This window comes from Lacerta agilis, chromosome 7, assembly GCF_009819535.1.
Source record: "Lacerta agilis isolate rLacAgi1 chromosome 7, rLacAgi1.pri, whole genome shotgun sequence".
Lineage (NCBI taxonomy): Eukaryota > Metazoa > Chordata > Lepidosauria > Squamata > Lacertidae > Lacerta > Lacerta agilis.
This window is the reverse complement of record NC_046318.1, coordinates 64,919,612-64,941,230: the sequence shown is the minus strand read 5'-3', so window position 1 is coordinate 64,941,230 and position 21,619 is coordinate 64,919,612. Positions and strand designations below refer to the sequence as shown.

Here is a 21,619-nt window from a genome sequence, read left to right as displayed (position 1 = left end):
AAGTACCTTAACAATTTTGATACCTCCACCAGCTTGTGAGAGAGGCACAAGGAAAAAAAGAAGGAATGCTGAAAGGAGACCATCACACTTTCCTGAATTACGGAGTAACCACCAAGGGTGGGCCCTGCATGCCCTCTGTTTTCAACCTGATGCAAACCAGGAGAGTCCAGTGCACTTCTGTTACTTACTTGGCTGTTTGTTCGTAAATATATTCCTCAGGCCCCACAGATCCACTGCGGTATTTCTGGAAAACAGAGTAGAAATGTGCATCAAAAAACAGCTCATAGAGTGAAAATCAAGTCACTCGCGTTTTAAATGTCAAAGGATTACTCATACGGTTAATCTGGTACTTTATTAATTACATTTGCCTATGGGTAAAACAAGGGTCTCATTTGCACACTACAGTAAGCCAAAGGAGGCTTTGTGACCATGCAAATGTGCAGTAGGCTCTTCTTGAGACAAACTTGCCTCTGCTTTGCTCCCTGGGCTTTTAACCCCATTGCAGTGCAGCAGCTGAGCCAAGTTTTGGCTGACTGTGTCATCCAACCTGGGTTTCTCCACCTGACCTACAATCTGTAGCCATAGGACAAACCTCGTTTACAGATCACGATTAAGGAAGAAGGACCTTAATCGCGATTCCCTGGTTTGGTTGACATGCTGCACAGAGTTAAAAGCCTGGGGAAGAGCAAAGCAGAAGTGAGCTGGCTTCTGGAGGGCATGCTAAGATATAAACATGGCCAATATTTTTGAAAGCCAGAAATAAGCTTTGTTTTCCAGACATGAAGCCCAAGAATAGGTCATTATCTCAGAAGAGGTATTCCCTTCTTAGTGGCAGAAAAGAGGGAATACCTCTTTTAAGCTTGGCATTTGCAGTTCTTATAAAAATAACAAGTGGGATCCAGCCTGTTAGTTGAAATCAGTGGGACTAAGATTCATGAGTCGCTTATGATTTTGAGGACACCCAAGCTCAACTAATTTTCTATGGATCCAAACAAGGTACAGTCGTACCTTGTGTTGCGTTCGCTGGGTTGTGAACGGCACGGGTTACGAACGCGGCAAACCCGGAAGTGTTTACATCCGGGTTTCGTGCGATATCGCACTTCCGTGCATGCGTGATATCGCCACTCAGGTTGCGGACTTTTCGGGGTGCAACCGGCACCCTGGAACGGATCGTGTGTGTGTGTGTGTGTGTATGTGTGTGTGTGTGTGTGTATAATCTACTGTCCATCTATGCAGGTGACAAAAGAATAAGAAAGGCTGCAATCCTAATCCTATTTACCTGGGAGTAAACCCCACTGAATTCAATAGGGCTTTTCCTCTGCTGAATAGGCCTGGTTAGGATTGTGCTGTTCAGGTCAGTACTGCCATACCCACAGCAGCCCAGCTGAAAGACATACCTCTGCCCCTCCATCTTTGAAAGTTTCGCTGTAAGTGCTATCGGGAGTACTCCGCTGGTCGTCTTTCAGGTAGGTTGAATGGGGCATGATGCTGGGCACCTCATAATGCGCATGCTCAAATATAACACTCCGGTGCTCCTCATTTTCTCCCCTTGCGTAATGTGCCGATGGAGCCACGTAAACAGGGGTGTACTCTTCTGCTTTCACCACCATCACCCCCGTCACAGAAATGGAAGTCGGGCTTCCGGATACGCTGGAACTGAACTGCTCCCTTTTCGAAGTCTCCAGCTGCTCCTGATTCAAAGAAAGGTTCACCGGCACCGTTTTCAAAACCTGGACTCTGTTTTCCCCACCGCTGGCCAAGTTGCTCTGAGCTTCACTGGTGGAAAGGCAACTTCTGGGGAAAGAAATGTGAATAAAAGGTCATGGACTAAGTTTTGTAACTACAGTTAACTGGTGTGGCGCAGTGGTTAGTGCTGGACCAGTACTAGGAGGACCTGAGTTCAAATCACCACCTGGCCATGAAGCTCATTGTGTGGCCTTGAGCCAGTCTTACTCTTTTCTCAGCTTTATAGGGCTATTCTGAGGGAAGTATTAGCTGCTCTTTCTCTCTCTCTCTCTCTCTCTCTCTGTGTGTGTGTGGACACATGCACAGGGAAAACCATGGACCATACCAACCTGTGCTCCTTGGAAGAAAGATGGGCTATAAATAAACAAGATTCCACTTTTCTGGCTTCATGTTTATATTGTTTAGGCTTTATATTGGAGTATTATTGCTTTTAATTTCACTGTAACCCACCCTGAGATAAGCTGAATAAAAGGCATATGTAAATAAACAAAAACAAAAAATTGAAAAAATAAAATACGTAATCTGAGCTGTAATAATTTTTAATGCATAAAGTTTCATACTGTTTAAGCTGATTGGCTTGGATCCCTAAGATGCAATTGTTTTAACAGTTTTTATACATGCAACTATTTTATCAGTTTTTTTTGTTGTGTTGCAAAATTGATTTGAGATACTTCACAGGAAGTCATTCATAAATGAAGTAAACAATGTTTACACTGTATGGTGAAGAGGAGCAGATCCAGGAGGCTCTTGCAGGGGGCCCCTATGGGAGTGCCCTACCATAGTGAACCTTGACCCCAGCCCTGACCATAAGCCGTCTTGCTACTTTTAATAACTCATACTCCAGCAAGTATCCCCCCCCCCCCGCTTAGATGCAGCCTATTGATGTGCTTTTAAAATAATAATATAATAATAATATAATAATAATATAATACTGTACCTTTTATCCTGGTCTTCTTGATTATCACTCACTTTGTTAAGAGACAACACCCTTTTATCTCTGGGAACCTGAAACAACAGTATTCACATTATGCGACTATGATAGTGGAAACAAAATAAAAAAAAATTCTTTCCAGTAGCACCTTAGAGACCAACTGAGTTTGTTCTTGGTATAAGCTTTCGTGTGCATGCACACTTCTTCAGATACACGAAATGCATGCACACGAAAGCTTATACCAAGAACAAACTCAGTTGGTCTCTAAGGTGCTACTGGAAAGAATTTTTTTAATTTTGTTTTGACTATGGCAGACCAACACGGCTACCTACCTGTAACTGGAACTATGATAGTGGAGTTATGGCAGGGGATAAGATTAGCCAGCTGGGCCAAATTTGACTCTCAAAGCAATCTTATCTGTTCCCTGTAGAAGGTAAAGGTAAAGGACCCCTTTTACAGGTGGGTAGCCATGTTGGTCTGCCATAGTCAAAACAAAATAAGATTAAAAATTCTTTCCAGTAGCACCTTAGAGACCAACTAAGTTTGTTCTTGGTATGAGCTTTCGTGTGCATGCACACTTAACCCCTGACAGTTAAGTCCAATCGTGAACGACTCTGGGGTTGCGGCGCTCATCTTGCTTTACTGGCTGAGGGAGCCGGCGTTTGTCTGCAGACAGTTTTTCCGGGTTATGTGGCCAGCATGACTAAGCTGCTTCTGGCGGAACCAGAGCAGCACATGGAAATGCTGTTTACATTCCCGCCAGAGCGATACCTATTTATCTACTTGCACTTTGATGTGCTTTTGAACTGCTAGGTAGGCAGGAGCTGGGACCGAGCAACAGCAGCTCAACCCGTCACGGGGATTCGAACCGTTGACCTTCCAAACGGCAGGCCCTAGGCTCAGTGGTTTAGACCACAGCGCCACCCGTGTCCCTGTTCCCTGATGACCTGTCACAAGAAGTTCCCCCACACTTTCAGGGGAAAGTAACACACAGCACTGGGCACATCTGTTAGTGTTAAGTGTTTCTCTCTCTTTTACTTTAGAAGATGGAGGAGAGGGCTGCCAATGGCTCCTAAACATGATGGCTGTACTCTACCACCAGAGTTGGAGGCAGCAACGCTTCCAAATGCCAGTTGCTAGAATCCACAGGAGGGGAGAGTGCTTGTGTGGTTGGATCCTGCTTGAGAGTTTCTCACAGGCATCTGAGTGGCCACTATGAGAAAGGAATGCTGGATTTGATGCGCTGTTGGCCTGATCCAGCGAGCTATTCTTACGTTGTTATGTTATGTTATGTTAAATTCCAATTACTGGGGGTCCAGATTAGATGTGACAGCCATTTTACTCAAGAGTAGACCCACTGAAATGAAGAAAACTAAATTAGGCCCATTCATGGCACACGGGGAGACAATTTTAATCCTTTCCTCCTATGCTGTGGTCCCAATGAAAACTAACCCCCAGTTGACATTTGGTGTGGAATGGCTACTCCCTTTGATGCCAAACAGGAGCACCCGAGCTACATTACAGTTTGAGGGGCAATTACTGGGACTGCGGCACAGGATGAAAGGGTATTTAAAACCCATGCACTTTGGTCCCAATCCTGATCTTCCCCCGTCCCCCTCCAGTGTCTGGTATTTATAGTAAAAACAACAACAAAACTTTAAGAAATTGAAGACAGGTTTAGCACCATGTGCAGTCTGGCATTCAATCAAAAAAGAAAAGGGGGGAAATATTTTCCAGTTGTAAGTAAAAAGCCCCAACTTTATTATTAATTATGTATTTAGTAATTTAGATACCCCAGCTTTTGAAGCACCTTGCAATATATACTTGGCATAAAATAAAATCAAAGAATGACAAGACAGCAAAACCAAAACAAAACATGAAAGCAAAGCAACACTGAAAACCATCCAGAGCATCAAGGCAAAAATAAACACAACATAAGCAAAATTTTAAAAATCTCAACTATTCATCTAAAGCAGGGGTGGACTAACTTGTGTCCCTTCAAATGCTGTTGAACTTCAACAGTCAAGCCTATGGTCAGGGATGCTGGGAGTTATGGTCCAACAACATCTGGAGGGCCACAGGGTAGCAACTCCTGGACTTAAAGGCTAAATGAGAGGCAGTTAGCCAGGCCTCCATAAGGACATTCACAACCTCGGTGCCACTACCAGAAAGGCCCTGTTCTGTGTCCCAGTGAAGCAAACTTCCAGGGGTCGAAAGATGGACAACAACACCTCAGATGACCACTTTAGACGATGACCAGATTCATGTAGGAGGAGGCAGCTCTTCAAATAAGCTGGCCCCAGGACACCGAGGGCTTTATAGGTAATAAAACACAAGTTGAATTCAGCCAGAATTGATTAACCCTCATTTGAACTCCCTACCTTGTAATAATCATACAGTAATCCAAGAGCAGCTGCACTGTCCTCGTCCCCATTGATGCTCATCATAGCCTTTGTAGCTGCTGTTAAGGGATTTTCCAGATAAGATTTCCAGGCTTCATCTTCACTCGTGTAGGCCCTCCTGGTATTGAATGGAGCATCACTTGGCACCACAGTCACAAGCCGGTTTTTACTGCAGAAGAAACAGGCAAACATAAACCCAAGCAGTGGTACCCAAAGAGACCTCTCATTGCAATTGTGCAAAGGAAAGCAAATTGCAGTAGCACAATTCATCTTTTTGATCATCCAAAAGAGGGAACATTTTTTTAAAAAGGGGGGCACTGAGCTATGTTAAGAACTTGAAGGAAAGTCACTTGATCTGGGGATAGTCCACCTACCCGTGTTTCTCCTAAAATAAGACACCGTCTTATATTTTTTTTCGCTCAACAAAACACAGTATGGCTTATTTTCAGGGGATGTCTTATTTTAACCGCGTCGCATCGGTACGCTGCATAGCCACGCCTCTCCAGGCTGTTTTAATGGGAGGTACCACGTCACTATGGCTTATTTTCGGGGTATGGCTTATTTTTGGGGAACGGCTTATATTTCGCAAATGCATAGAAATCCTGCTATGGCTTATTTTATGGCTATGTCTTATTTTAGGAGAAACAGGGTATATATTGACCTATTCCTACCTCTTTTTCGTAATGGTGACACAGACCATTCATAACGTAAGAATATTATTCACAACTGTGAGCAGGGCAGTGTGGTTGGGTAAGTGAAGACAAGCTAGAACAATTAACCATATTGTTCACTGCTCCTGCTCACAGTTGTGTCTCTTCTGTAGGAAATGAATGAGATTCATTCTGATTGCACAGATAAAATCTAACGGATAGAATTCTACGGGATGTGTGAAAACAGCCAAGATCCAATGATCCCCAGGCATGCACCTCTTGATGGTGGAGATGTCAGGCGCCATCCTGGCACCCAAGCATCTTCACTTGGTTGCAAGTGGCCGATACTCAGGTGCAAAATGTGGCGCCTGGTTAATTTTGAACGCTGCATACAGGAGAGGAATTCTTTCGGATGTCTGGGCTCCAAGTCATTTAGTGCATTATATGTCAATAGCAGCACCTTAAATACAGCCCAGAAACAAAGACGTGGCCAGCGAAGGTCCTTCAGGACTGACGTTATCTCAGCTGGCTGCCCCAGTCAATGTAAGTTTCCTGCCCATATTTAAGGGCAGCCCCACATAAAGCATGTTACAGTCATCCAAACAGAACATTCCCAGAGCCTGAGTTGCTACAGCAAGGCTATCTCTCTCTTTCCCTCCAGGAATGGCCATAACTAGCGAACCTGCCATAGCTCAAAGAAAGCATTCCGTGCCACTGAGGCTACCTGAGCCTCCAGAGATAGTGTTGGATCAAGAAGTAGCCTTAGACTACAGGTATGTACCTGCTCTTTCAGGGAGCCTAGGCTCCCATCCGGAAGAGGCTGCCTACCCACTTCCTGGATCCAAGAAGAACCAACCCACAATGCTTCCATCTTGTCATGATTTAGTCTCAGCTTATTGCCCTCATAGTCCATTCCAGCCCAGCACCTGAAGAGGCTTCACCTTATTCTTAAGATAACAAAAAACAGAGATGGGTATCATCAGCATACTACTGACACCACGTTCCAAATCTCCTGGTGACCTCCCCCAGCAGTTTCCATATATATTTAATTATTTACAAATTCATAATCTGCACGTTAACGAAAAATATAGCGAGGAAGAATACAACGTATAAATATGAAAAGCAACAGAAGACCCCCTCATTAAAAATAAATACAGAAAAAGAAAAATCATAGCGTAAAGACCTAAGCAAAAAGGTTTTCAAAAGGCATTTGGCTTCCCTTCTCTCAAAGAATCCTGGGAACTGTAGTATGCTAAGAGTGCTGGGAATTGCAGCTCTGTTAGGGAGTCTCCTAATTAGTCTCGGCACCCTTAACAAACTACAGTTCCCAAGACTCTTTGGGAGAAATCATAGCTGTTACAAGTGGTACAAGAGGACATGTTAAATGTATGGTACAGACACAACCACGTTCCTTTCTGGCCCTCCCTATGACTAGCAAATGCATGAGATAAATCATGTGCACTTGCTGCAGCGACATAATTCACAGTTTGCAGAACTGAGCTTCCCTAGATTACTTTTGTGAAATGTGCTTTTTCTTTCGTTTAGTGTTGAATACAGAGAACACACCGGTCAACCATTTCATATAGCACTTCTGCCTCCCTACCCCCACCCCACACCCCAACAATGACAACAACAACACTGTACTGTCATTTTTCTCCCTGTAACTACCGAGTATTGACGCTCTCCCCTGGATGTTTGAAAAAGAGTTCCTTGCTGCTTATCTCACCACGCTTCGTTGAAATAACTTTTTATAGGTACTATTTCCTGAGAGTGAGTGGCAGAAGGAACATGGGGGAGGAAGATAAGGCGCGGGAGGAGATGATAAAAACGTGGGGGAGAGCCCAATGATTACATTTTCAATGGCGCTCTCCAACGGCCCATTGCAGCAGCTCTGCCAAGTGCAGAGAAGGCGCTGCACCTTTCCTCCTCGCCCTCCCTCTTCCAACAGCTCCTGCCTGCTCCATAGCAAAGGCCTCTTAAGAAGATCTTGATGTAGCCAACCTCAACCTAGCCTTGACCCTTCCCCTAGGGCTAGGCTTCATGGGCTTTGATGTAGCAGCTAATTGAGAATGACCCCGGAGGTAGATGCCAATCTATAAATTAAGCAAGTCAAAACCACCTTCAAACGCAGCAAAAAAAAACCCAAAAAACTAAAAACACAATAACAGACGAGACTAATCCAAAGGCTTGGTGTTATTTAGAAAAATATTTCTACTGTATATCACTATTCATAAAAAAAAATCAGCGTAGCTCACCATGATAATACAAAAAAAAACACCATGCAATAAAGAAGTTAACATCAGAAACCAGTTCACAATTAGGGAAAGATGTGTTCTTAGGTGCCTGCATAAGCCTGCACAGGTTTTCAGCAGGTGTGTAAAAGCTGAGTGTGAAACTGGCAAGGAGTTCAAGAGCGGCAGAATTTCGAGAGTGACCCACAAGACAAGTTGTGGCTTGGGGGGGGGGGTCTCTCTTGATCTCTCCGCCTCAAATTCCAAGGGAGAATTCTGAAAGCTGGAGAAACCAACCACCTCTGGTGGGGTACTCATGAAAGGCTATTGCAAGAAAAGCAACCAAGAGTCTTCTGGAGAAAAGATCTGCTCTGTTTGTGTCTTTCAGGGTGATGATGGCTAGAGCACCAAATGGGGTCTCCTGCTGAGCAAGAGAGTGGAGGGAGGGAGGGAGCAACATCAGTGTGCTCCTCTTTGACCAGGCCTTTGGCTGGTTAACATCCGGTACCCTTTTCAATGTGTTGGGGGACTGGGGGGGGTATTGGTTTGCTTTCGTTTTTGTTTTTATTACGCATTTTGTGTTTCTCATCTTGTATTTTTATCTTGCGAACTGCCCTGAGATCTATGGATGAAAGGCGATACACAAATTCAAATAACTAAATCAATAAATTAAAATAATAAATAAATTAAAATAAATAAATGTCAACATTTTTAATATTAGTTTGATCCGCAGGTTCTTAGGATTGCCCATGGAGGCACTGGATAATTCTTACACACCCATCAAACACTTGGTTGTGGGGAGCAACTGGCGAGCTCAGAAGGAAGAGCAAGTTTAAAAGAGTTTGAGAAACACCATATAAATTCTTCTCAAATCACCACAGAATAGAGGTACCGGTAATCAGAGATTTTCAGACCACTGGAGAGAATATTCTTAGAGCGCTGGACATGGCATCCTTAGAAACTCAATCATGGCATGCTATCCTGTGAACACAGTTTCTTTACTTTTATTCAGGGCGCTACCTATTTAAATTATGGTGCTGGAGGAGACTCTTGAGAGTCCCATGGACTGCAAGAAGATCAAACCTATCCATTCTCAAAGAAATCAGCCCTGAGTGCTCACTAGAAGGACAGATCCTGAAGTTGAGGCTCCAGTACTTTGGCCACCTCATGAGAAGAGAAGACTCCCTAGAAAAGACCCTGATGTTGGGAAAGATGGAGGGCACAAGGAGAAGGGGACGACAGAGGATGAGATGGTTGGACAGTGTTCTCGAAGCTACTAACATGAGTTTGGCCAAACTGCGGGAGGCAGTGAAGGATAGGCGTGCCTGGCGTGCTCAGGTCCATGGGGTCACAAAGAGTCGGACACGATTGAACGACTGAACAACAACAAACCTACTTAAATATCTATCCTAGTTTTGTTTTGCAGCAGAGATGGGGAACCTGTGGCTTGTTGGACTACAGATCCCATCATCCCTGACCACTGGGCTTGGGTTGATGGGACTTGGAAGTCAAACAAAACCTGGAAAGTCACAGGTTCCCCGTCCGTGCTTCACAGCCTGCCAGGAATGGCTACAGGTCTCAAGAGATCCTTGGCAGGATGCCTTAGTGATCCTCACCACCACCTGCTTGCTTGGACAGAGCCACTGGCAAGCAAGCAAGCACACAAACAGGCAATGGAAGCAAGGATCAGAGAGTCAAGGTGGGTAGCGGTCTTTTCAAAGCACCAGGACATCAGCAACTGCCTGAGGATGCCAAGGTCTAACACTGATCCTCCTACACCTTGTATTGGGAGGTGGGGCAGGGGAATTAAGCAGGTATGTGGGCAAGACAGATCATTATTCTGCACAGATACGCTGGAGAAAGAACTTCACTGCTAACTTCTATACGTTTCTGAGCCTGGCATCATTACCAAGAAATCACTCCCTGCCTCCCAAGATTAATTAGAGATAGAGCAATTCAATAAACATTTAACTACAAAACAAACTTTCGGGGGGGAAATAATTATTTTATTTGGGCTGTTTGTTTGTTTGTTTGTTTGGTGGCAAGATGATGCCAGACAAACGGGAGGCGGAAGGTGTTTAAATAAGTCTCATAAATAATGAGCTGTAAGAAAAGGCACCAATACATTTCCACCAGGGAAAATGTGAACAGCGGTTATGAGGGTCACTTCATTGTTATGCTGTTTCTAGACTTGGCACAGGGAGAAAAGGCTGGTGGGCTCCATCTTCTTTCAGAAAACAGAGTCTAAGTCTGGTTTGATCACTGCTAGAAACCCCTATCTCCTCTGCCTGCTTTCTCAAGGTTTTCTGGGGTTGCCTTTCTTCTATTCACCATCATCAGGAGTGAGCATTAGTGGATGACGCAGGGGGGCCTTGCTGCTTACCTGACCTCCCTCTGACAAGTCAATGCTGGAGGGAGGTCAGTCAGGTAAGTGGTGCAGGCCCACTGAGTTGAGGTTGGTTTGTAGGGCTGTCTTGGTGATGCTCTCACATCTATGAACAGCATACAATATGGTAAAGGGCCATGGCTCAGGGTCAGAGCACACACATTGCCTGTGAAAGATCCAAGGTTCAGTCTCAAGTATCTCCAGGCAGGGCTGGGAGAGATCCTACCCAAAATTCTGGGCATACTGTATTTGGAAATCTAAGAAAATGTTGTGAGAAGCACAACGTATCCATTTCACAGAATAAAAACTAGTGATGGTCAGAACACACTTAACTTAAAGTCATTTGTATCATTGGCTCTACTGCTAGTATTACAAACTCATATATATAATCGAGGCGCTGAATGGCTCCTTAAACCATCACCAATACAGTCACCAAAACGGAATGCCTAGTTGCCATTTTTGGGCCAGGCGGCTTGGAAGTTGTATTTCTCAATGTGACTTTTTGGTTCCTGAAATGCATTCTGATTGTGCAGATAAAATATAACGGATAGAATTCCACAGGATGTGTTGCTACCGTGTGAAAACAGTCAAGGTCCAAGGATCCCCAGGCATGCACCTCTAGATCCTGGCGCCTAGGCATCTTCACTTGGTCGCAGGTGCAAAATGGGTCTGCCGCCTGGCAAATTTCGAATGCTAGTCTGCCACGATCAATGCATCCCTAATTATTATTATTAATTATTATTATTATTATTATTATACAATTATAATATTATTATATAATCTTGGAAAGTTGTATAGTCTTAGGAAGCATGTGGCTGTGACTATCATGAGGGGACCACACATTTCTGAATTTGCCACTATGCTACTGATTACGACCAACCAAAAATGCCACAGAACAGTAAGCAATCTTTTGAGTCTTCAACTTCATCAACCAGAACTTTGAGCAAAGTATGGGGGCAGGGAGAGGGATAATAATAGCAATAGTAATAATAATAATAATAATAATAATAATAATAATAATAATAATACCCCACCCATCTGGCTGGGTTTCCCCATCCACTCAGGGCGGCTTATAATGTATCTAAAAACATCAATCCTGAAAAACTTCCCTACAAAGGGCTGCCTTCAGATGTCTTCTAAAAGTCAGATAGTTGTTTACTTCCTTGACATCTGAAGGGAGGGCGTTCCACAGGGCGGGCGCCACTACCGAGAAGGCCCTCTGCCTGGTTCCCTGTAACCTCACTTCTCACAGTGAGGGAACCAGCAGAAGGCCCTCGGAGCTGGACTTCAGTGTCCGGGCTGAGCGATGTGTGTGGAGACACTGGGCTGAGGCCATTTAGGGGTTTAAAGGTCAGCACCAACACTTTGAACTTTCTCGGAAACGTTCTGGGAACCAGTGAAGATCCTTTAGGACCGATGTTATATGGTCCCAGCGGCCACTCCTAGTCACCAGTCTAGCTGCCGCTTTCTGGATTAGTTGTAGTTTCCGGGTCACCTTCAAAGGTAGCGCCACATAGAGCGCATTACTGTAGTCCAAGCGGGAGATAACCAGAGCATGTACCACTCGGGCGAGACAGTGCGCAGGCAGGTAGGGTCTCAGCCTGCGTACCAGATGGAGTTGGTAGACAGCTGCCCTGGACACAGAATTGACCCAAACCTCCGTGAAAGAAAAAAGCTGGCTTGATATTGGTGCTACAGTATCTGCTTTATTCAAAAGTTCGTTTTTATGTTGCAGTCTTAGAAAAGGCAGGCTATGGGGACATGACTATGGGGATTGTAATAAGGAGTGCCTGCACTTCAGAATAAACCACAATGCCTTGCTAACCTTGCATTTCCAAATTCTTTCCCCATCCCGGCTTTGTTGCCTGCTCACCTCTAGTCCTGCTGAATTGTAAGTTCCCCTAGGCAGGGGTCTATTTCCCCCCCTTGTGTTACTCAGTAAATCACTGTGTAAAGTGACAAAGATTAAAAAAACGATTTCTTGGGATTTTGAGGAAAAAACGCTGTGCTGTGCTTGCTGGGGCTGATGGGAATGGCTGTCCAAAACATTTGGAGGGTGCCAGGTTGTCTAGTTAGTGTTGCTGTGCAACAGCATTCTCCAAAATTTAGTGCACCAGTGTTGTTGGACTGCAGCCCCAGTCAACTAAGCCAGGAGTACTCCAACAACGCCTAAGAATGGAGAATAGCGCTCTGCAGTATGTTAGTACATGGACCACATGCTACACTTGAAGCTGTGGCAAAACTTCCCTAGGAAGTATGGCAATGCTTAGGAGGCAGGGAAAACAGCACTTTGGGTTTAGATGATGGTTTGTATTGGGCTACCCAGCAAGTCTCTGTAGCCTAGCAGCAAGCCTTGCAAGTGTCACACATGATGAAGTGTGAATGACACCTGCAAATCTCTTTGCCTAGAAGTGGCCAAAGTGCAGGAATCATCTCTGCTCCCTTCTCACCCCTGCTTTAGCACTAACTTAGCTCGTCCGCTGGAGTCAGGTTTAAATCGTTTAAAACTGCAAAAGGAATTCAGGCGAGACAGGTTTTAGACTGCAGGGCTCCCATGAAGGAGATACCGTCAAAATAGCTGCAGGGACAAAGCCATGTTTCCTTATCCGAATAGTGACAGAATAGAAATCCTTTCTTGAGGGTTAGAAGGTTTCTCTGTGCTTTCCAGGCTTGTCTTTTAAGCTTGGGAAATTGGGAAACATCTAAAATGCACTGTTTTAAAGTTTGAACTATTTTTGTTTCTGTGTGCGTGGGGGCAGGGATTATGTTTCTGTGTTTTAAAACCTCTGGGCCAGAAATGTACTTCTTCACACAAGGAAGTTGGGCTCAATATACAGTAGTGGGGAAGCCACCCAAATATGAGCAATTTCAAGCAGTCATCTTCAGTGAACCCCAGTAAAGTTGTGAGACCCAAGCAAGACAAGTTTTGTTGTAGTAGCTTAAATTCCACTCAAACTGAATACACATAGGAACTAGAAGTATGTAAGGAAAAGTTGGACCGTCCTACTTAAAATATGTACAGACAGATGATGTGTTTCAAAACGCCCTGGTTTAACATATTTTGTTTGTTGTGATTCTTTAAGCAGCATTCCATTCATGCACCTTTCGCTGGTATTTTGGGCAAAACTGGGATCTGAATAAAGCAGGGCTTGCAATTTCAGTTGCACCAGCATCCTGACCCAAAGCATCATCCTCATCCCCATATCCTATCATCACTATTTATTGATTACATTTATGTCCAAGAAGCTCAAGGTGGGGTACTTGGTTCTCCTCCACATTTCATTCTCCCGATAACATGTTGAGATAGGTTAAGACTGAGAGAGTGTGACTGGCCCAAGGTCACCCAGTAAGTTTCATGGTTGATCAGGGATTTAATGGTATCATGGTTGACCAGCCCAACACTCTAACCACTACACCACACTGGCTCCAACTAGCAACACAAAACTATGGAAGTTTGGTCAGGAATTCCACTGTGTTCAGTGGGGTCGACTACCTAGTAAGTGTGTTTGAAGATATCAAGTGTTCCTCTTTTCCAGGGACAGTCCCAGACTTACAGAAGCCATCCAAGTTTCTGATTTGATCCCAGAAAGTCCCATTTTTCCTTAGGATGTTCCTATTTTCATCAGAGAAATGATCATTGGAGAAATGTTTCATTGGAGAAATGTTGGAGTGCATGGAGTTATCCCACCCCTAAGCCATCTGAAGGCAGCCCTGTATTGGGAAGGTTTTTTAAAATGTTTAATGTTTTTATATACATGTTGGAAGCCGCCTAGAGTGGCTGCGGCAACCCAGTCAGATGTGTGGGGTATAAACAGAAAAATTACTATGAATCCCTAGAAAAGACCCTGATGTTGGGAAAGATGGAGGGCACAAGGAGAAGGGGACGACAGAGGATGAGATGGTTGGACAGTGTTCTTGAAGCTACTAACATGAGTTTGGCCAAACTGCGAGAGGCAGTGAAGGATAGGCGTGCCTGGCGTACTCTGGTCCATGGGGTCACGAAGAGTCGGACACGACTGAACGACTGAACAACAACAACAACAACATTATTATTATTATTACTGAATAGGATGTCCCTATTTTCATCAGATAAATGTTGGAGGGCATGCAAGCAGAGGTAACAGAAAGAAACACATATACTTCCATAGCCGATTCCTTCTTTCATGACCCTGCCCTTCATCCACTGGTCTCCTCATATTGAAATTTCAGTGTTAAGTTCCCTGCAAAAGCTGTAAGAAGTTTCCAAATATCTGCAAAATACTACCTTTATTTGCCCTAGAACACGGGAGGTATATACAATTTTTGCTGTTTGAACTTTTAAAAATATTACATGAAAGAGAGTGTAACATTCTGAAATGCTGATCTAAATCTCGCTCTGCAAACCTCTTTCTGACCTCAGTGCTGGGCTTTTTTTTAATCCTGCATTCATGTCTTCCAGTCTGTTTCCTGCTGCCCTCAACCATCAACACTGACGCCTGGAGTATTTCATAATATACAAAGACAACCTCAATTAAATGGACGTGAACTGACATGACGGTAAGCTACTACTCTCTCTCTTTAAACATTCAGGATTCCACTCCTTCCCCACCCACCCCAAATAAACGCTATAAAGAAAATGCTATTATTTGGATGCAAACAAAGATATGTTTTGTGCATGATACATTATAACAAGACAGTTACCAACAAGACACAAAATATTTTCCTCTACACACCAAGCACACCACAGAACCAAACCTATCTCAGTTTTTCCCACTTAGAGGTAATTAAACATATATAGCACATAGCACTATAATTGCTCCACTGCAGTATGTATGTATGTATGTATTTATTTATTTATTTATTTCTCTCTCTCTCTCTCTCTCTCTCTCTCTCTCTCTAGGGCAGTTCAAATGTACATAACATTTCCCTTCATGGGAGAATTTAAAGAATAATCCTCATGGAGGAATTACTATTACAATATTATGGAAACATTCAAATTGATTTGGAAAACCTTGGTAGCCTTGCAGGAAAGATTCCCAGGCAGGATATTCAATTCCCACTAGCTTCTGGTATTGGATTCTTCACCACCGCAGTAATTCCACGTGAATTAAAATTCCAACACAGTCTACTCCCTTGCACATATCAAGAGAGCAAGTGTGATCTATTGGATATAAATCTGGACTTGAATTTGGGCACGGTGCCGCTAAAGTTAAACACTTGTAAATCTCATTCAATGGAGGAGAATTAAGTACATGCTTAACTTCTAATTTCTTTAAAGGTTTGCTTTAAGTTTAACTGTGCAAGTTTTAAAGAGACATTGACTGTGAGGTCAAACTTGTGGAACAAAGTACAGAAGAAGGGGGAAAGCAAATCCAGAAAGGAGAAAATGCTGCACAAAGGCTTCCATCCTTATGCTGATTTAAGAGCAAACAAGCCAGTAAAAGAGCCCATTACAGACCCACCCTCATTCTGTTTTTCTTTCATGCTTTTCATCCATGAGGTCACCAAATTCTATTGACTTTCCTAGTTTTAATTTGGCTTTCAGTTCAGAACAATCAAGCCACTAGGGAGACGCAAATTCAGAAACCTCCAGCCAATCTTATCATATATACCTTCAAGCAGTCTTTTAACAAACAATACTCCTCCCGCCGGACTGGCCAAAGACATTTTGGCACCTGACACAGACCCCCAAATAGCTACCTGTCAGCTAAGAAGGGGTCAGGGAAGATCTGCATCAGGAACAAGGGGGCAAGAAGGTTCGACATCAGGAACTGCTGCTCTGGTGGGACCCTGCCACCTAAGGCAGTCACTTCACCTTGCCTTATGGGCAGGCTGGCCCTGCTCCCAACCCCAAATAAATGAAACCCCTTCTGGAGATGATTGCCCCTCTGTCCAGGATATCACAACTGCATGGTACAAAATGTGCACCCCTCAGGTCCTAACACAATGTAATGGTTTCCACTTTACCCTATATACAACCATGACATGCTCGCCTATAAAAATAATGTTGTTCATATTGTTTGTTTGTTTGTTTGTTTGGTGCCAGCAATGCACATGGTGCTTTGCAAAGTATGAGAGCAGGTCCATGCCCCAAGGAGCTCACAATCGAAAATTCAACACAGAGAAATCAACAGAGGAGGGTGAAGCAGTATGCAGTTGCTTCAACTGCATGTGATGAGACTTAGTTACAGGACATGGACATTATGGGATTATGCCAAAAGCTTTGTGGAAAAGGTGGGTTTTGAGAATGGATTTCGACAGGGCTTTTTTCAGCCGGAACTCGCCAGAACTCAGTTCCGGCACCTCTCAGGTGGGTGCCATTGCCATCTTAAGAGAACGAGGGAAGTGTTCATGGTGAGTTCTGGCACCTCTTTTCTAGAAAAACAGCACTGTATACACCTTAGTCGTTGTCCCCCCGCTGTTTTTTCTAAACTAAAAACCCCCAAAGCTTGCAACCCTTCCTTATAGGAAAGTTGCGCCAGCACACTGATCATTTCCACCATTCTTTTCTACAGCTGCAGGATCTGTCCACATTCAGGATGAAAGATACCCACTCCCTTGTCCTGCAACCTTTGACAAAATATGTTGATATGTTATCTTTCTATTGAATGTATCCATTCTCAGAGTGTACTCAGAACAAGAAAGATGGCAAAGCCATCTTCTCAGATTGCCACTTTGGGCCAATTTGTACAATTTATTGCCAACTTTTTTTTCTGGCTGGGCTCTTTGCCTTTCACAGCTGTATGAGAAGCAGAAATTCAGCAAGTGAAGCTTCTTCCAGCATACGGATGTAAAGCACATGCAGATGTCCTGCAGAACATTCAAAACTTTAAAATAAATCTGACATATACTTTAAAGTTCCACAGTATTCCTTGTAGGTTTTCTGCTACAACAGACTAACATAGGTAGCCCCTTTGATGCAGCAATGGGAAATTTGCCTGTCATGCAGGTGTTAAGTTTTGAAGCTTTCCCTAGAAAACAAATTGGAAATGCCATTGCAACTCAATGCACACCTAAATGTATTTGATGGTGTTCAACCTGTATGGTGAAATTGTCTACGGTAGTAGCAACTGGCATTCACTCATCAGCACTCAATAAGGTTTATACACCTTTACTTTGCATCACCATGTACGGATGGGCAAACTGAACAAGTGACATCAGAAAGCCACCTCTTCATGCAGTCAGGTTGAATGATCCACTCAAGCAGTCTCTATCTACCTGAAAAGAGTTGTGTGAATCAGCCTTTGTTCTCATCCCTCTGTTCCTCAGCTTTCTAGCAGTTCTTTCTGTATATTTTCCCAAAGGTGAAACCGGCTAATAAACATCATTTGGGGGGGGGGGAGCAGTGCAGAAAAAATAGCTTTGACAAAACTAATCAGTGCAATCATTTTGAAAAATATCACAAAATAATGCATATTATATTCTTAGACTGTGGCTTTTCAAGTGGCGCATAAGACAAGAGAATTAACAAGCAAATTCTGAAGACCTTTTCAAGAGACAAATACATATGATAATTGAACTAAAAAAATTCCCCATCCAATCCACCCATAGGCATAGCCAAGGGAGGGCAGGGAGGCAGCTGCCCCCCCTAAATCAATCAAAATCAATATAAATCAATACAAATCTGAGGTTCTGCCCCCCCCCAAACAAAAACCTGCCTCCCTCAACAAAACTCCTGGCTACAGCTATGAATCCACCGCTTAAATAGTTGTGCCTTGACATATGGCTTCAAGATCAGCTGTGAGTGCAAACATAGCAATGTCTATACTCTACCTAACTTCATTTCCCTGCATCTTTACAAGTTGAATGCAGCTGTACCAGAGTGCAAAAGAAGCTGAGGTTTAATTCAGGAGCCTTTCAAGATGCTTCTGGTGAATAAGATGATGGAAGAAAATGTGGTATCCATTCTACAAAGACGGTACAGCCATCCTGGAAAAGGTGGCGGTGAGCATAGTGATCTCAAGCAAAAGGATGTAAAAATCATCATGTTGGATTTTTATTTTTACCACTTTGGTCAGTTTAGTAATATGCATAGAGTTCTACGTGTCTTACCGCACATGCAAATAATTATAAATACTTGATGGCCTAACTGAAAACATTTAGCACTTTCATGAAGTTAAAAAAACAACAACATTTCTCTAATAAAGAAGTATTCAAATCTTTGTATGAATTCTTACATCAAGTAAATGACAACTCCTTAACGGTAATATATGTCTAGCAGACCAATCCTGTGCACAATTATTCAGAAAGTCCCGCAAACACAGTGGGTCATAGTACCAAGTTAAGTAATCAAGGAAAATGCAGCCTAAACGCTACACAAATTAAGTTTTGGCACTAGACCAAAATGTGTATCATGAATATATGAATCTCTATAACCATAGTCACAGAGGGTGAAATTTCAAAAAGCAAACCAGCCTACACCTGTTTCTTCCCTTCTACCAAAAAGAGTAGAATGTTCAAAACTCTCAATACATTTTGACTGACTCACATTTGAGCACATTTCAGATATGCACATTTCAGATACTGATCAAAATCCTTATTTTAAATTACTGTCCCTCATACCAGAACATAGACACAGCTTATTTTGTAATACAAAAATACCACAGACCAAAACCATCAACTTCCAATTGTCCCAAGGGGTGATGAAACTGCATACCCCTTCATTCTGGATTGTGAAACCAAAATTGCCATCATCTTTCAGCTCACAATCTCTTGACACAATTTAGTCGGTACCGTGTATTAAAATGCACACTTGAACAACCTTCTTATGGAGTTCTTTAAAAAGTGACAGTACAACAAAACGCAGTTCAGTGGTCGTAATACACCCACTTATTTTGAAACTTTGACCAAAAAGAAGTAAATTCCCCTACACAAACATTGGGCATAGGGGGTACAATACAGTTATTTTCAGGTTACAAAACTTCATAAGCCTTGGCTCTTAACCCAGCCAATCTGCCCCCACCTAACAACCTTCTCATGTTAGAGATTTGTCAGATACCACACCCTCTGTCTGTGGTCAGAACCACCACTTTGCTTAATAACACCCTCCCTCTTTTCTTCCTCCCCCTTTCCAGATGTATGTTGTAGGTCAGCCTAGGCCACAGCTCCAGTGACTTTCTTCCCTCTGTACATGTGTGTGTGTAGCAAGGAAGTGAACAAGCTCAGAAGAACAATTCAAGGTAAATGTATATCTATACTATTCCAGATCTTAAGTTCCAGCCCACTGCAAGGTGCTGGCCTCTCCTTTGCATCAAGAGCATGATCTGATCTGAAGTCACCAGTAAGAAAGGAGCCAGCAATGTCCGCTGAAAAGGAAAAATAATACAATTGGGGTGTAGGAGGAGAAGCAGCCTATGAAAAACTTCCTATCTTTTCTCACTTTGCACATACAGGTAAGCAGGAACAGGCAAGGAGCTAAAGGAGAGCTAACTAGATGAAGCCAATCTACAGTGTGTACACACACACATGCACACACTAGTCCCAGGATCATGATGTCCTTCACAGTTGCTATGTTAAAGTTCAAGGAAGCTTTTATGCTAAAGCTACTTGGATTTGTTTTAAACTTCCTTAAGCACTAGGCTGCCATGCTTATTTCAAGGTGTCCTTATATTATGATTTCCCTAACCATTCCAACTTCTTTAATCAAGAGCCACTATATACGAATCACAAGTGTGCTGGCTTTTAAGGAAGAGAACTTTACAGCATGCTGATTGGGATTTTTCCCTTTTTTTAATGACAAGCAATCTGTTGAAAACGGAGACAAAACTTTTGCATGAAATCACTTCCTTTTACTGTGTATGGAAGAACAATACACACGGTCATTTTTGCTATACACCCTTCGACAATGCAGTTATTTTATTATATTTCCACCACCCCCCAAAAAAAGAGTGGCTTGGAATAAAATGATTTCAATGAGCTCCATCTTCCACTTCTTTCTGTCCCACAACACAGGTACAGAAGTGCCAAGAGAAGGGGAAGAAGATGGCCGTGTTTCTGATCGGGTATATAAAAGCTCTTTTGTTGCATTCACACACAAAAGCAAAGAATCGCTTTTCATCTCTAGGCCCTGAAGGAAAGGGAAGAAATTGCAAAAAGAAGCAGCAAAGTTCTCCCAAAAGTTTGTGAAGGGACACTGGGAGTTCAGAACGAACAACAATCAATAAATAAAAAAGATTGGAAAAGGAATGGGGAAAGCAAGGTGAAATCCAGCAGTTCTCCTGTGGGTGCTATTCAACCTCTTTTATGCCTTGTATAAAAGAGGAAATGTAATCCCAGTAGGTCCACCACCGAAATTGCTTTTTTTTTCTCCTTCCCCTTTCTTTTTAAAGGGGGTTAAAAAAAGAAAACACAACCAACCAGTTGATCCGTTCAGGAGCAGCAAAAGTAGCAAGCTGGCTGTGATCACTTACTTGTCCGTCTCTTGTGACATGTTTGATCCAATGAACTCTCTCCCCTTTTCCAGATGCCTCAGTCTCTCTGGTGAAACTGGACTTTCAAGTCTGTGCAGGTAAAGGTGTGTGTGTGCGTGTGTGCGCGTGAGCGAGCGAGCGAGAGCAAGCGAGCGCCCGGGACGGCAGAACCAGAGCTACTGGTAATTCTGCTTTTCTTCCCCCCCTCTTACTTCTCCCTCAGCCAGCCGCGGAGGTAGGAGTGGGACAGGTAAAGCCCCCTTCTGCCCGCCCCTCGCATGTGAAAGGAGACTGGCTAGGCTCGCCTGCCCGCCCTCCCTCTCTCTGCCGTTTAGGGCACCGCGCCGGGAAGCAACAAAAACCAAAAGGCGCCTACAGGTAAACTTTCCCAAGAGGACTTGGATTCTTTCACTGAAGGATACAAGGCAAGAGGGACGAGCTGCGAGCTGATTGGGCCGAGCGGGCGCTCAGGTGAGCAGCCATTGGAAGAGGCGCGCTCAGGTAAGGCCCTTTGCTTAGAACGCCGAGCGAAGCCGCCTCGTTGGGAAAGCGGCGCCGGAATGGTTGAGGGAGATCGCAAGCTGCAGGCCCAGAGGCGGACTGCGTGCGGGAGCCATGCCGGGGCACGCGAGGCCTGGCTGGCTGGAGAACGCGCTCGGGGCCGTGCTGGGTGCTTGACGACGCTCGAGGGGAGGCCGTGGTGGCGGTGGGAGGGGAATAAAAGCGCGGGAAAGGGGCGCAAGGGCGCCTTTGAGATACCGCAAAGAAAGCCCTCATGAGGGAAAGAGCGGCCCGGGGCTTAGAGGCCCTCGCGAACTCTGTCTTGGCTTGGGCCCGTTTTCTCGGGGCCCAACGGCCGCCTCCGCCACCCTCGCCCAGCAAAGG

General features: G+C 43.9%; 1 protein-coding gene across 3 annotated transcripts in view; it reads right to left on the bottom strand.

The window, feature by feature from the left end:
• GRHL2 (grainyhead like transcription factor 2) overlaps positions 1-21,386 on the bottom strand; it is a 72,573-nt gene extending 51,187 nt beyond the window's left edge. Inside the window, exons 1-5 of one of the 3 annotated variants that reach the window (XM_033155683.1) lie at positions 20,735-21,386; positions 5,059-5,251; positions 2,684-2,751; positions 1,398-1,794; positions 189-244 (exon numbers count right to left, since the gene is read on the bottom strand). In XM_033155683.1, the coding sequence (XP_033011574.1) occupies positions 189-244; positions 1,398-1,794; positions 2,684-2,751; positions 5,059-5,251; positions 20,735-20,754 (734 nt within the window). In that variant the 5' untranslated portion in view covers positions 20,755-21,386. The remainder of the gene's footprint in view (positions 1-188; positions 245-1,397; positions 1,795-2,683; positions 2,752-5,058; positions 5,252-20,734) is intronic. The other 2 variants (XM_033155681.1, XM_033155682.1) reach the window with 2 other exon arrangements.
• Positions 21,387-21,619: the final 233 nt, after the last annotated feature.